This window comes from Pelecanus crispus, unplaced genomic scaffold (genome assembly GCF_030463565.1).
Source record: "Pelecanus crispus isolate bPelCri1 unplaced genomic scaffold, bPelCri1.pri SCAFFOLD_41, whole genome shotgun sequence".
In the NCBI taxonomy this organism is placed as follows: Eukaryota; Metazoa; Chordata; class Aves; order Pelecaniformes; family Pelecanidae; genus Pelecanus; species Pelecanus crispus.
Genome location: NW_027461476.1, coordinates 889,191 through 904,340, shown reverse-complemented (window position 1 = coordinate 904,340; position 15,150 = coordinate 889,191). Strand labels below are relative to the sequence as shown.

Here is a 15,150-nt window from a genome sequence, read left to right as displayed (position 1 = left end):
GCTCCTGTAGCTGCACTGAGAACCCCTACTCACTCCACGAGCTGCACTGGGACCCATGCCAGTAGCTGGCACCACAAGCCAGGGGTGCCTACACCCCCTGGTTGACTCCAGTAGCTGGCACCCAGTCCACCCATGCCAACCCCCCAATAGCTGGCACATAGTCCTTTCAGTTTGCATGCACACAGGATAGAGAGCGAGATGACACAGAGAGATTGTTAAGAAAAGATTTAACAAGAAGATACGAGAAGACAGGACAGACATCATCTGTGTCCTGCTACCAATTAGTTGTCTCTGGAGAGACTCTGGCGTCATCAGGTCATCCGTCATCTGAAACTTCTTCAACAAGATTAGAGGGGACAACGCCTCTTGTGCCATTGGTCAGCTCTGCTACATACCAGCCCTCTCCATCCACATCTCCAAAGATGTAAACATATTGTCCAGCAACTAGAGGAAGCACTAGTTCAGGCAGCTCATTGGGACCATCAAAAGGATCATAGCTCTATTGAGCTACGAATGCTCGAAGCTCTGCTGGTTGTTTTCTCACAGCCTCCAGGAGGATGCACTCCTTGTCTGCTCCCAGGTTAGCCTGGCATGGCCTGGAAATGATGTGGTTGGATCTTTCTCCTTCCAGCTGTTCAAGTTCCTGAAATAGTTTCTGGTGTTGTTCATTTAACTTCTGGTACCGATCATTCAGTTCAATCAGCTGGGCTCGAAACAGTTGCAGGGTTTCTTTGTGTTCCCTGTGTACTTCTGCCTGAGGCCTCTGCAAATACTCGCTTTCCTCCTCTTTCCTCTGGAGCGCTAACTTTGTCTCTCCTGTTCCTTCTCCAGCTGTTGACTTCCTTCTGCCATTTCTCTCATGGCTTTCAGTTTGCGCTCTGCCTCTTTCAGCTGGGTTGGAAGACAGATGTTTGTCTGGATGGCAGAATCTCACTCCTCTGCCGCTTGCGCTAGTGAGTCTGGTGAGCTAGACATCCCAAGCAGCAGTATCTCGGCAAAACCCCTCTGAACCCTTCCTTCCCCACCCCCTGCCTTACCTCAGCAAAGAAAGCTGTAGCACTCACCCGCAGCTTAACTGAGGAGGAATCCAGCCATGGCAAGAGGTTCCTCACCACACAGGGGGAGATGAGCCCAGCATGGAGCAGGACGCTGTGCAGGGGACACAAGCGAGGGACACACAGTTGCCCAGGAAGGCCGGGTCTCCAGAATTCACTTGCGCTGACACAGACGCTATTCTTTTGCTCAGGACAGCTTCCCAGGCACACTGGAAGGGTCCCAGCAGCCATTTCCCTGCGCACAGCTCCACAGAAGGTGGCCAGATGCATCCCTGGGGCTCTTACCTGCTCAGGAGACACACCCCCTCAGGGTGAGCCAGGGGGTCTTCCAGGCGAGCCCACACTGCCCAATTCATGAGCAGCCGCATCCATTTCTGCACCATGCATTTGCCTAGCACCAACTCTATAGCTGAAAGGAAAATCCTGGCACAAGAAACAAAACACAACAAATCAAAATAACACCACCACCACAAACCCAAAGAAATCTCAAATCACAGCAGGTTAGGGGAAGACTTATCTTTAGCAGAGCTAAATACCCCTGAAATGATGCTTCATAGCCTCCAAGACTGCAGCTAACAACACTGGCATTTTTGTCATGCCCCAAACCCACTGAAGCAGAAGAAAACCCATACCCCTAGACTGACTCCATGCTAGATACTCCTGCCTAGGAGCTGGAGTTTCTCCATGAAGGAACAGAAGTAAACCCAACCATGACTACTGGTTTCCACATCTAGGAAGCGGGGCAGGTGAAGCTCTCCCTCAGCTCCACAAAGGCACATGCCTTGGTGAGGGGAACTGAAGCCAGCCCCTCCATCTGCCCCTTCAGCTCCTTACCTGCACGGCTTCTCTTCAAGCACCTGGCCCTCAAGGAACAGTTGTCTCCAGCTGCTTATGGGGGAAAGCAGCCTCTCCTCACCCAGCGTTTCCCTGGCCCACCTCATGAGGCTGGGAAGAAGGTGGGGAAGCAGTTGCCTGAGCTCCTCTGTGCTCCTCAGGGCAAGCACCACCTCGGAGATGGCACGGGTGATCTGCAGAGAAACATGACCAAGAACCACCTGTTCAGGCAAGGCCTTTTCCCACCAGCCTGGTTCCCCTGCCTGCCTGGGGCAGGGGGGTTACTGTCCACAATTGTCACTTCTGTGACAGCCTTGTGGCTCAGGAGCACAAAACTGTCCCGGCTCCCCACACTCCTTGAGGCCAGCCCAGCACAGTGCCCTGGGAGTCTCCACGGGCATCCGCAAAGGGCACCTGACTCCCTCGTGCCAAGATATGAGTTAGAAAGCAGATGCAAAGCTGCAGAAACGTGTGTGCCATTGAACGTACCGACAGAGTCTCCAGAGCAGTCTGACGGCTGTGCCGCTCACAAGCAGAGGAGTGAGTCCCCAGGTGGTTGTTTCCTGCTCTGTTTAGTTTCTCTACTAAGCACCTCAGGATCTGAATCCCAAGGATGCTTCTTCCCAGGCTCCTCCACAGCTCCACCATGTCACTGCAAGGGAAGAGACGTTCACCCCTGAGCCCATATCCTCGCAGTCCTGCAGTGCCCTCAAACCTCCTCACCTGCAATGGGGCTTACAATGCCCCACTCACAGCAGATACAAGCATGCAGTCTTGCAACACTCAAGACTGTTCAGGCAGAAAAAAAAGACCTGCTTCTCAACTGCCCCCCCCCCCCCCCCCCGCCCCCGCCAGTACAAGCAAGCTGCAGGGTCTCTGACTACAGTGGGGAAGTGCACATACCTGTCCATAGGCAGACCTTTCTGCAGGAGACTGCTGATCACAGGCTCATGGTGAAAGCGGGCGAGAAGAAACACCATATGGAGCAGGAAGGGCCTGTGGGTGCTCTGCTGCATGTAGGTGTAAAGGGTGTTCAGGATTTTTGGCACCTGAATGAAAGAAGAGGAGAAAGAAGGGCTCAGTGCCTTCTTTATCCCCTCCTGCGGGGCCCAGACACAGTCATTCAGCACATGAGCAATGCCTGCTCCGTCGACACAGAGTCCAGATCTAGCTCGAAACCTCACTCCTTCCACCCTGCCTGACCCTGGCTCATGTCTGGAGCTGAGCCTGCTCTTGGCAATAGCGCACACGCATGCACACACGCGCACGCACAGATGCATGTGCTCACAGGCAGAGCCTCAGTCACTGCACGTGCCTGGGCCCAGATGTATGAGCAGCTGCGTGCGCTGTGTGCACACAGAGGACATGGACACATTTCACACCCAGCACTTAAATAGCTCTCCCCATGTGTCTGTAGCAATGCAAGAGCAAAACCAAACACACTCTTGCAGGGCCTGTGCAAGGGCACGTGACTCCTTCCGGAGGAACCCAGTTCTCCAGGGACACTATTCCTTGCCTCTGCCCTCCTTTCCCAAAACTCCAATGCCGTCGCTACACAGAGGACCATCCCCTGAAGAAAAGGGTGTTTGTTGGAGCCTTTCACAGCTAGAAGCCGTGGTCATGATAAAGACAAAGAGGCAGCCAGTTCCCTCATCCCGTGGAAGAGCCCAGCTTCCCCCACAGCTGCCTACCTCTGGCCTGTGGTGCAGACACAACCCACTCTGTGCCTGGGGAAGTAGCAAGGGGTGACCCCGCAGCCCATGGATGCGGCGCTCTTGCTGCCTGGAGCGGCCGCTGGCTCTGCAGGGATGGCACAGGGATGCCCTGCCCTGCCTGTAACAGGAGCTGCCTAACAGCTGGGTGAGCTTTAGCTCAGCTGGGCATGATCCTGTGGGCTGCCACCCATGATTGCCATCACTGTGACCGACTTCTGTCAGCGGCAGACAGCCACTGAGCTAGTCCGGGCTGAGCAATGTGCTGGTGGCCCTAGAGCCCAAGTGGAGCGCAGCAGAGCACAAATGGAGGAGGAGAACAGGAGCCTGGAAAGGGCAGGCACAGCATGAGGCCAGAGGCTCCCAGGCTACAAACAGGCAGCAACTGGTGGCTAAAGGAAGGTCACCGTGCAGGCTGGGTAACACCACAGCCAGGGAAAGCAATGAGAGCAATGAACAAGTACCCAACCTGTGGAAAACCTAGCATGCCCAGCAATGCTCAGAGTAGAGACAATTTGCAACCAGTGAAGAAAGAGCAGGGTGAAGTGGGTCCCGGGGCAGGGAGGACTGACAGTGACCCTGAGGAAGGGGAAGAATGGCAAGGGGCAAGGTTGGTGCCTCCCAGTGCCTCACTCATGGGAAGGAGCTGAACCAACAGGAGACTTTGGACAAGAAGTGCCCATATCCTTTGTCACCAGCTGGAGCAGACACCAGCAGCAGGTGCTAATGCATGACTCAGACCATCAGTAGCCCCTTGGCTCAGCACACAGGCAGCATTCCTTGAGCCCATGGCAACTGCACAGGGTGTAGTGCAACAGCCAACAGGAGAAAAGACAAAGTCAAATGGAAAAAAAGGTCTCCTTTACCTCCTGGAGTATTTCCTTTCTGCATTCCACCAGGAAGATGAACACCCACTTCCACACTGCTCTTGCACGTGCAGGTGTGACATGCAGCAATCTGTCCAGGATGGCAGTCAGAAAGTCCGTAGCCTGTGCTGGAGGGATGCATTTGCTAACAGCCTGGAAAGAAGTCAGGAACAGGAGAGACCGCATCACAGCTCTGCTCCAGCAATTCGGAAAGGAAAGCAAACTTGACAGGACTGTTAGTTCAGCAGTCATGGAGGGGGCAATCACTTGATCCTCCGGCTGTGCATACAGTGCTGTTTACATCTGATGCAGCTAACCAGTTTGGAAGTGCCTCCCCCCATGTTGTTTGCTCATATACCAAATTTGTATTCTGACAAGAGCACTCACACACGTGTGCGCACAAACACACCCATCATGGTATCTACTCCAGCAGGCCTAGAGGACAGTCTTGTCTCAAAGCCTCCTGCTACTTGCTAACAGCAGCCGTTCCAAACAGCTCACTCTGGAGACAGTAAGAGACTCTGGAGGGGAGCAGGGAGACATGCAGGAGGCCAGGAGCCGAGCCCCCACCCCGCTGGTCTGGGGCCAGTTACCTTTGCTAGTTTGGTACAGGTCTCCACCAGAGTCTCGGTGTCTGGGCTGTTCAGTGCCTCACAAAGGCACCTGATCTCATCTGCCTGAGGCACCACCTTCATGGTCTTGGCTGGAACAAACACCAGGAGAAAAGAGGAGTCACATCTACAGAAAACCCAACCTCTGGCCCCAGGTACCAATAAAGGAGAACCCAAGTGGTGGCAGTGAAGGCCACAGGGAAACCCAGGGCTCCTGAACTCGGTGCAGCAGGACTTCCTGACCCCAATAAATGGCTGACAAATCCTGGGCTGGAAGGAGCCCTCTTCCTCCTTGAACTGTTTGCTGGGACTTCAGGGATTCAGCAGCCTCTGCTCCCAACAGCTGTGTCCCCTACGTCACCCTCTGAAATATCAGGGCCCTCATCCAAGTGAATTGTCTGACCACCATCTGTCTCTCCTTGAATGTGGAGGGAGACAGTCCCCAGCATTGGTGACAACGTCCTGCTCTCAGACAGCAGTGGGGGAAGGCCCTGACCACCCAGCCTCACACATGCCCCAGGGAGGTCGGACTCAGCGACCCTCTCCCAGAGATCCTTCCTGAGATGGCCAGGGAGGCAGAGAGTTAACAGGGTGGGGGCACAAAAACATCTGAGCTCATTGACTCCCCCTTCCTTCCCTGGGACAGGGCCTGGCCCCACGGGACCCCAGTGGTCACCAGACCAGGAAGGGAGGGAGGATCAGGCTGAGCAAGTCTGGGAAGCGCCCGCTCTCCTCACCTTGCATTCGGAGAAGGTAGCTGAGGCAGACCCATGCCTTCTTGCGGGACGCGGCCAGGCAGTCGTTGGTCAGAGTCCCCAGCAGTCCCACCAGGGAGCCAAACTGCTTGCAAGGATGTCCTCTCTGCAGGGGAGAGCAGCAGGAAAAGGGTAACAGGCAGACCCAGCACCTGCTCGCCTCTACCGCCCATCCTGCTCCCTGAGCAGCGACTGGGCAGAGGGGCAGGCAGAAGGGCTGCCCCATGATCCCAGGAGCCCCGAAACCCAGCACCCAGTTGGGCAGGGCTCCCTTCTGGGGCCACGAATGCTGGGAAGAGGGCACCAGAGCACGCAGGGGATCCCTACTTACCATGAGCTCAGATTGCTCCTTGCAAGCTCCCAACACATGGGCACAAACCTGCAGGGCTCTCTCCCGCTCCCATTCGTTGGCTGAGGTGAGCCAGCCTTTCAGGACCTGAGGCAGGGTGCATCTCTCTCACAACCGGCATTTTTCTCTCCCTGAGATCCCCCCCCCCCCCGTCCTTCTCTGGCCCCTTCCCAGCACAGCCCCTGGCCCTACCGAGCACTGGCACTGCAGCCTCCACTGCCTTGCGCTCTCCAGCCACCTCTGCCCTGAGGCAGGTGTTGCTTCCCTGCCAGCATCTCCCCTCCCCGGCCTTCCCCCAGGCTGCTCTTTCCCAGCTCAGGGCTGGCTCTTGGCTTTCCCTCTGGCAGGGCCTACTTCTCTGCCTGTCCTGAGGCTGCAGTGGCCAGGTGCTCCCACCCCCCAGCTCAGCCCCTGGCCCCAGCCTGATGCACACTCTCAGAGCAAAGAGCCAAAGCCCCACTTTCCCATAGGAAAGGCATCCACCTCCTATCACCCTCTAAAGCCTCGATTCTCTGCCCCTGCAACACTTTCCCTGTTGCCCCATGACTACTCACATGGACCACGTCATCAAAGCAGGCAGAGGTCTCCTCTGCCTCCAGAAGGGTTTCTATAAGATGCCCCAGATCTTCCATGCTTCTCCTGTGCAGAACCTGAAAGCAGGAAAGGAGAGCTGAGTTTCTGCATCATGGGGACTACCAGTGCGCACTGAGGTGGCATCCTGACCCAGAGGTGGGCAGGCAGTGGCCAGTGGGTACCTGCATGTTCACCGCTGCCCTCACTATCTTCCTTCTCTTGTTCATCCGCTCCTTGGAAGGATAGGACAAGACACTCTGGCAGCACACTGCCAGCAGGTTGCAATTTTCCGCCCTGCTCAGAGGTGGCCTCAGCTTGCTGGCCAGAGGAAAAAGGAAGAGAAAAGAGAAAGGAGATTGACTAGCTCTCTCCAGAGCGGCTTAAAGCACAACTGGGTTCCTCCTAAACAAGGGCCCTGTATCCAACACCCCCAGCCCATGCCAGCAAGCACTGCCTTCAGCTCCAGCAATTCCTGCCACATCCCAGGCAGCAGGCAACCTCCCACCCGCAGGTTAAGGGGGCTCCCTGGAGCTCCCTTCTTTTGGAGACACCCAAAATGGGGAACACCCTCCCACTCCACAGCCCCAGCAGCTCCCGGCCCCATGCTCAAGGCCACTGGGGCTGTCCCAGCCAGCTGGGATGGAGTACAATGGGAGTCCCCAGAGCCCGGGGAACAGACCTCACCTCAACTCCTCCAGGGCCTGAAACACTCCATACACTAGGGAGCCCCAGGGCTCCCCCTTTATCCAGTCCTGCAAGTCCCAGAAAGACAAATGCAGAGTTGGCAGCAGGCAGAGACAGGGGACAGCCCTCCTGCCTCCCCTGGGGACAGGCTCTGTTGCCAGGCCTGGGCAGACACTGCCCCGTCACCCCCACGGATCCCCAAAGGCACCACAGGAGCGACCCTGCTCCGCAGCCAGCTAGCACCAGCACCCAGCAGCCCCACTGGCTCAGGACACAGCTGCAGGAGCTCGCATGAAGTCAAGAGTCCATCGTGCCTCTGGGGAAACCAGTCTGATGGCACAGCCCAAAACCCCCCCATGTGACTGCCCTGGCTACGGGCGCTCACCAGCAGGGTCTGCGTTGCCTCCTGCTTTGAGGAGAGCTCAAAGTTGCTGCAGTCGCCCACAGCCTGGATGGCACAGCTGACCTCAGTGATGCTCTGCACCAGGGCGAGCTTGAGCTGCAAGTCCTGAGGCCAAAGACAGAAAAGCACCCCTTGAACTCTTTGAAGGGCTGAGAGGTGAGCGTGGGCAGGGGGAACCAAAAGGGGGGGTTGGATCTGTACGTTGAGGACAAACCCTTCCTTGGGGGATCTTTAGAAAAAGACCATCCATCTCGGTATGCCCCAGCCCCTAGGGGCTGGAGCTGGGGCACCCAGGCATCCCCGCCCTGTGTGCTCCATGCTCCTACCCTCTGTTTGGCTCTGGAGAGCCGCAGGATGTTGCCCATGATTTCTTTATCCACACGGGTGAGCAGCTGCTCCTTGGGGGCATGCAGCGCAATGCCGCTGTAGGTGTGCATGAGAGCAGCGCGAATGCCCTGGGCTTTCTCCTTCTTCCACCGCTGTACCTGTGTTGACAGAGATGCCCTGAGACATCAGCCCCGAGACTCCTGCGGGCTCCTGCAGCAGGCCCTGCTCCGGCACCTTCACCAGCTCCTTGTTTCCCTGGGCACCTCCCAGCAGCTCCCCAAGCTGCTCCTTGAGCTGCGGGAGCTCCGGGACTGGGAGCTGTTCCCATCCTGCAGCTTGGGTTCTTGCATGGGGATGGGGAGGAGGGTGCAGCCAGCATTGCACACGCTGCTGGCTGTTTTACCACTGATTTGAGAGGTCAGGGAGCTGTCTGGAACCTTTCAGTGGAAAGGTATCTGACATCGCTTGTCATGGTCCTGCTCAGAGATGCCCAGCCTGTGCAGGTCAGTGGCGCAGAGGAGCCCAGTCTGCTTGCCTCCCCAGACCAGGCTGCACTGCTCTCTCTGCAAGGCCGTGCCCTGCCCAGAAAGGTTTCCCCACAGCCCCCAGGTGGGGAGCAGAGCCAGCGAGACCTCACCAGACTCCTGCTCCTGGCCCTCAGCTTTGAGGAAGGGACAGAGGGTCACACTGTGCCCACCCCATCTTGTTGCTAGCTCCTGCTGAAGTTCAGTCAGGGGCAACGTGGCTGCCAGCAAGGAACCACTGCAGCTGCCCCAGCTGGGTGGCTCTGATCCACCAGGTGTCAAAGCCCATCGTTTCCAAAGACACCTCAGGGGCCCCAATGCCAGGACGTCCCCTCTGAAAAACAGGTCTCAGGTAGCTCTTACAAGAGGGCTAATCTGAAGGCAGCTGCCCCGGTTTGGCTGCTGCAGGTGTGGAAGTGGAAATAAGGCTGAAAAAGGAAAGCCAAGCAGCAGAACCCTGGAGCCTTTACCTTCCAGCCCGTGGAAGTCTGATAGAACCAGCCTCTGGTGAAAGCAGCAGAGAACATAGTCACTGTGTCCAGGACCAAGTGGAAGTGGCTCTCGGCAGCATGGGACACAACAGAAATCATTCCCTGCAACCACAGAGAAACAGAGAGTTGGCTCCAGCCCATGCACTTGGCTGTGGCCAGTGACAATAGCCTGACAAGATGTTGCAGCAAGGGGGAAACGGCAGCGATGTGGAAATCAAGGAGATATGGAGCTGGGCCAGCAGCAGCCCGCCCTCTCCCCCAGGAACAGGCAGGGCATGCTCAGGACATGAGCATCACCTCACCTGGGCCTCAGACAGCTCCACGGGGCTTGTCTCCTGGAGGAACCTCAACACCTGCCCTTGGACGTGTCTGAGGTCCCGACAAGCTGCCAGCGCTGTCCCAAGAGCCTTGTACAGGAAAAACTGAAAGAGAAGAGGCCAAACCCAAGATGCAGTCACGGCCCGACCCATCAGGAGAGGGCTGGCCCCAGATGGACCCAACCGCCCCAGGAGCAGGCAGGGCCGGCTGCGGTGTCAGGCTGTAGCCAGCCACTGGGGCAGCCTGGGGAAAGTGCCTTTTGAGGGTGAGGGAACAGGAAGCAGTGAAAACCGCCTGTGTGGGCAGAGCAGTGGCGCCAGCCCCAGCCCTGGCACGGGGCAGGAGACGCACCTTCTCCCAGGAGCTGGGGGCAGAGCTGCCCAGCTGCTGGCTCAGCTCCTGGCTCAGGCCCACAGTCCAGGCCTTGTCCTCAATGGGCTCCAGCGATGCTCGCAGGAACTGGGGTGAACAGGAGAGGAAGCGAGTGTTCCCCTGCCCTTGGCCAGGGCCCTTTCCACACTCGTATGTCCCGGGATGCTGCTGGGGAAGAGCTGCCGGGAACAGCAGTCTCTTCCCCCACCCCACGCTCTTTTCGCCAGCCTCCCTCTTCCTCTAACACCTCAGGCGAGACCCCCCAGCACACCAGACATAGAGGAGGAGGCAGTGCTAAGGCACGTGCCACAGCGTTAGAGGGCATTAGCCATCAGCCATGGCACGTGTGCAGACAGCAGCTCCTCTGAGCGGGCAGGCACCTACTGCGGGGGGAGGCACAGGGTGCTCATGAGGTACCCCCACCTCCTGCTGCCTACACAAGCAGCCCCGAGCTTCCTCCCACAAGTTTGTCTGCTCCCTCTTCTCCCCCTCTATTTCTGACACCCCCGCAAGGATGCTGTACCTTAAGCACACGGTGCTCCCACTCTGCAGAGTCCACGGAGCTCTCGGTTTTTCCTAGAAAGCAAGAGGAAGCAAAAGCTCTTGCTGCTATTTAAGCTCACACCAAAGACAAGCCCTGTGGTCTCCTCTGCGGTCAGACCGCCCAAAAGTCCCAGGCCATCAGGCTAGAAGGCACCTACATCAAAGTCTTTGTGAGGCCAAAGACACAGGAAGGATCCCAGGGGCATCTGTCAGGGCCACTGATTCAAGCTGGGGAAGGACATACTGACCGCAGCTGATCCCCACTGCTTGACGGCAGCTCCCAGAACAACTCCGACCACTGAGACACAGCACGCACCAGCAACACGCATTTTCTCCTTAATGACCCACCGCTTTCTGCCCATTTGTAGCCCTTCTCCCAGGCTACTGCCAAGGACGGCTGCTACAAACCTGGCCTGGCCTGGGGACTTGGTCCTCCAAAGCCAAGGCCTGCACCCGCTCCAGGAGCACCAGTCCTGTCCCTCCCCCAAAGACCATCCTGGGCAGGACATGGAGGTGCCACCAAGACCTGCCATCCAAGGAGACATCAACGGCCCCACCCATTCCCTGGGCTGAATTGACACCAGGGGTCAGCTGCCCCCAGCCTCAGTGCTGGCTCCCTGGAACAGGAAAGGCAACAGAGCAAGTCCTGGGGACATGAGGACAATTCTCCTCCATCACGCTGAGAAGCTGCATTTTCCTCCCCCCACCCCCAGCCTCTCCCTCACCACCCGCACTTTACCTTCCAGGTACTGCAGCAGGAGGGGGATCTCAGTCGCCCACACTGGCCCCAAGGCTCTGTGGATCCAGCCGTGGAGAGCCTGCAGCAGCTGCAAGGCAGCGACCGTGCGTTCGCTGCTCGCGTAAGGAGCCGCTGCCACCACCTAGGCAAGGGCAGGAGAGAAGGGTCACTCCTGCTGCCAGAGCCACAGCTTCTCCCGGGAGGGAGGGAGGGAGGGAGCCTGGTGCCACTCGGCCAGCAGCAGGCAGCCGATGGCTTCACCTGGGGTGCTGCCAGCCCCAAGAATGGAGTGGGATCCCCAATGGGCTCGGGCAGGCTCGGCATGCTGCCTCCTCCTCGGGGGCTCCCAGCACTGGCCTTAACAGCACATCCGCCCTGGGCTCTCCCACCACCCCTGGCCAGAAAAGCTCTTTCCCCAGGGCCCCACTACTCACCAGCAGTCGAGTCAACAGGGCCTGGGGAGCCGGCAGCTGGGCTGCGGGGAGGAAGAAAGGCTGGGTGAGCCGACAAGCCCCCACCGTGCTCTGCCCCGTGCACCTCCGATGCCCCACACAGGGCTGAGGGCTGCGAGCAGCTGCACTGCCACAGCGCTGGCCCGGGGGGGCTCCCCAGGGCTGCCCAGCATGAGATGAAGGCAGCTCATGGCCAGGAATGAGTCCTGGCTCACCAGCAGAGTGCTGCGAGCAGGAGAGCCAGGCCTCTGCACCGGGCAAGGTGCAGCAGCACCTGCTTCTACCCTTTGGTTTTCCTGGGCTCCTGCTCAGGGCTGGTGGGGTGCAGGGAGACACAGGCTGGCCCGGCCCCTGGCCAAACCCAGCCGCACTCACTGGGGCTCCTACCTTGCTCCTGGGAGTCCATGCCATCCAGATCTTCCTCTTCTTCCTTGCACCCTGCTCTCTCCCATCTCTCAACTAGGGCTCGGAGACAGCAGGAGAGCGGGATCAGCATGCCGCTGTACTGGGCTGGCACCACATACTGCAGCAGCCTTGGCCACAGGAGCTGCAGAGAAGCAGCGGGCAGTTTGCCACATTGGCATTTCCACTCAGCTCAAAGACAAAAAGGGTGGTCTGCGTTTCCCTGAGCCTTGTGCACTTCAGCACACATGAGGGGAGAGGTTCAGGGCATGGGGGTGCATGAGGAAAAACATCCCGAAGGCAAGAGGAAGCCACAGCAGCAGGGCAGAGGGTGACTTACTTTGGTCATCCCTCTCAGAGAGACATCCAGCGAGCTCAGGATGTCCATGCACAGGGCTTGAAGAGCTCCATCCTCTTGGGTTTCGCAGGCAAAAAGGCCTCCTGCCACCTGTAAGACAGAATTGGCAAAATCCCCATTACTCTCGGCTCCTGACTGAGACAGCTCAGGCACAACTCACCAGTGCTCCTGTGCCAGCCTCCTGGCAGCACTGATCTCCTGAAAGGGGAACAAGGACAGCCGGACCCAGCTCAAGGACCAGGTCCCGGACCCTGGGAAGGACTGGAAGCCTGGGAGCAGAGAGCGACGCTGCTTGTCTGCACAGTCCCCCAGGGCCTAAATGCTGCTCTCATGCCAGCAAAGCAGAGGTGAGGAACGTGCCCTTCAGCATTGTTGTAACTCGGTGCCAGCCCTGGCAGGAGCACGCTCAGCCCGACAGATGCAGAGGAGCACGCAGAAGCCCTTTCCTTTGCCCTGCTCCCAAAGCAGAGCCTCCCCAAGCCTCAGAGCAAAGTGACACACACAGATCTCCCAGCTAGAGGGAAGCTTCAGCCAGAGGGAAGATCCTCAGCAAGTCAGTGGGAGGCTCAGCCATCCCCAGCTTTCATCTCCTGGGCACCCAGCTGGAAATGCTCATGGAAGGGATGGCCAAATGGCCTGTCCCCTTGCCAGAAGGGATGCAGGCCCCCAGACTGCTATTGGATGGGCAGGGTGTGTTTTGGAGGGCTAGGGCACAAGAACACCACAGAAATCTCCTCTAGCCAGGCCCACCTGTCTGCACTGGCTGTGTTTTGCTGATTGTCCATGAGCATTTAAGGATGAAGGATGTCCTGTCCCTACCAGCCCCTCCCTTTGCAAGGTGGCTTTGCAGAAGGCGCCTGTGGGCACAGCTCAGCCCATGGGGTGTGCAGGCAGCCCCACAGTCCTGGGTGGCATGCCCGGGTGCAAACCCACATCATCCACTGACATCTCCACCAACATCAGCACAGACGCCCACAAGGAACAGCCATTGGGAGGCCACTCCGATGGCAGTGCCAACCCTGATGGCCCTGCAGCGTTGAGCTCTCCATGGCCAAAGATGCTTGCAGGAGCTCTCAGCGCAGTCAAGGCACCGGTCAAAGCTCTGAGTGTCCTGCTCTGCCCTTACCAGTCTGCCCGAGGTCCGTCTGAACTCGATGAAGATGTGCCCCACCACATCCCATGCCCAGCGGCTCTCAGAGCCGGAGCTGAGCAGCTCCCTGATGAACTCCAGAACTGCCCTTCGCACCTGCCAGGAGAGAGTGCGGTTACGATCCTCCTGTTCAAAATCCAAAAGGAAGATGCCTTTGCTTGGGGGCAGCCTTTGTGGCTCAGGGAGAGATGATGAGTGCACGGCAGCAGCTTTCACTCCTGGCACCAGGGCTGGGCTTTAGCACCAGGCTGGATGGGCATTTGCCCCACAGAGCACAGCAACCTGCCTGCTCCACTCTGCCAGCTCTCCCCGGGGAGGAGCCATCACCCACCACCTGGGCGACGTGCTGGCGCTTTCCCAGGCACTCCAGCTCTGCCCCGAGGGTTTCTCTGCCTCCCCTGGTGGCACTGTCCCTTCCCAAACCAGCTCACCTGGGCACTGGGGTTGTTGCACACGGATCGCACGGCCTCCACCACCTGGGGCAGCTTCTCTCTTGTCGCAGGTGCTGGAAGACATACAGAGAGGTGTGCGTTGAGGCACAGCCTAGATGGCAGAAGGGATCCCTTGAAGATACCAAGTTTTTCGCACACCAACGGGACAGAAAAGTGGGGTCTGACTGACTTCACAGGAGGCAGTGGCATAGCCAGAGCAACTCTGTTTCTACAGGCACAGCTATTTTATAGGGACTGAAAGCTATGGTAATATGGTAATACAGAGGAGAAGACAAATGGCGTGGATACAAGCAGCTCCTGTGCACACCAGCCCACCCGCCAGCCTGCCCGTGTTACTGAGCTTGGAGCATCGTCCCTGGTGTGCCGCCATTTCTAACTGCTGGGGGAGTGCTTGAGCCTTGTTGCAGGGTGCCAGCTCTGCTGGGGGAGCTGCTCTTTGTAGCTCCTTTTGGGTGCAGGTGCACCACTTTCAGCCCATTCCTGCTCTCAGCCCAGCAGCCCCAACCCCTGCCTTGTGTCCCTGGTCCGTGGCACTGACCATCAGAGTGGGCCAGGGCTCCCAGCAGGCCCAGGGCTGCCACGCAACTGGCTTCGCTCCCACCGCTCAGCTGGGAGTGTAGAAACACAACCGTCTCCTCAGGGCAGCTTTGCGCTGTGGGGAAGAAATCACATTCTGCATTAGCAGGCAGCTGCCCCTGACCACCAAGGACAGGGAGAGAGCTGCCATGGCACGGCGGGGCATCGCCCAGCCTCCTCACCTTACCCTGCAGCATGATGCAGCGGGATAGCACTGCCTTATGGGCTGGGCCAGGCTCCTTGGTCACATCAGAGAGCTGTGGGAACAAGGTCCATTTTAGAGAAAGTCACATCAGTGTTGACAGGGACTGAAAAGAAACAGTGCTCTCTGCTCGCCTCTCCCAGGGCACTCTGGGCACAGGATCCACAGCCAAAACCCAGCCCACACCACAGTGGCCCCGGGCACACACAGAGGTTTGCAGCAGCCCAGGCTGCCCAGGAGCTGAGACTGAGCAGCGTTAAAAGGCTGCCCTTAGGGTGCCAGCGCTCCAGAGTCCGCCTGCAACTTGGCCAAGAGGGAAATTGCTGTGGGAACCGGGCTGCCCCTCAGGCCCATTCCAAACAGCCAGGATCAGGCCTCCTGCAGCCTTAAGGTGGCACCTAG

At 58.2% G+C, this 15,150-nt stretch overlaps 1 protein-coding gene across 1 annotated transcript in view; it reads right to left on the bottom strand.

Moving 5' to 3' along the window:
- Nucleotides 1-15,150, bottom strand: part of LOC142597047 (maestro heat-like repeat-containing protein family member 2B) — a 33,427-nt gene that overhangs the window by 12,808 nt on the left and 5,469 nt on the right. The window contains exons 9-32 of the mRNA XM_075727481.1: nucleotides 14,734-14,803; nucleotides 14,509-14,622; nucleotides 13,950-14,023; nucleotides 13,495-13,614; nucleotides 12,351-12,458; nucleotides 11,996-12,155; nucleotides 11,591-11,631; nucleotides 11,157-11,298; nucleotides 10,398-10,450; nucleotides 9,854-9,961; nucleotides 9,487-9,606; nucleotides 9,164-9,286; nucleotides 8,169-8,327; nucleotides 7,825-7,947; nucleotides 7,440-7,507; nucleotides 6,938-7,073; nucleotides 6,737-6,832; nucleotides 5,816-5,939; nucleotides 5,061-5,170; nucleotides 4,468-4,620; nucleotides 2,793-2,989; nucleotides 2,379-2,541; nucleotides 1,890-2,083; nucleotides 1,341-1,478 (exon numbers count right to left, since the gene is read on the bottom strand). Coding sequence (XP_075583596.1) covers nucleotides 1,341-1,478; nucleotides 1,890-2,083; nucleotides 2,379-2,541; nucleotides 2,793-2,989; nucleotides 4,468-4,620; nucleotides 5,061-5,170; nucleotides 5,816-5,939; nucleotides 6,737-6,832; nucleotides 6,938-7,073; nucleotides 7,440-7,507; nucleotides 7,825-7,947; nucleotides 8,169-8,327; nucleotides 9,164-9,286; nucleotides 9,487-9,606; nucleotides 9,854-9,961; nucleotides 10,398-10,450; nucleotides 11,157-11,298; nucleotides 11,591-11,631; nucleotides 11,996-12,155; nucleotides 12,351-12,458; nucleotides 13,495-13,614; nucleotides 13,950-14,023; nucleotides 14,509-14,622; nucleotides 14,734-14,803 — 2,894 coding nt within the window. The remainder of the gene's footprint in view (nucleotides 1-1,340; nucleotides 1,479-1,889; nucleotides 2,084-2,378; nucleotides 2,542-2,792; nucleotides 2,990-4,467; nucleotides 4,621-5,060; nucleotides 5,171-5,815; nucleotides 5,940-6,736; nucleotides 6,833-6,937; nucleotides 7,074-7,439; nucleotides 7,508-7,824; nucleotides 7,948-8,168; nucleotides 8,328-9,163; nucleotides 9,287-9,486; nucleotides 9,607-9,853; nucleotides 9,962-10,397; nucleotides 10,451-11,156; nucleotides 11,299-11,590; nucleotides 11,632-11,995; nucleotides 12,156-12,350; nucleotides 12,459-13,494; nucleotides 13,615-13,949; nucleotides 14,024-14,508; nucleotides 14,623-14,733; nucleotides 14,804-15,150) is intronic.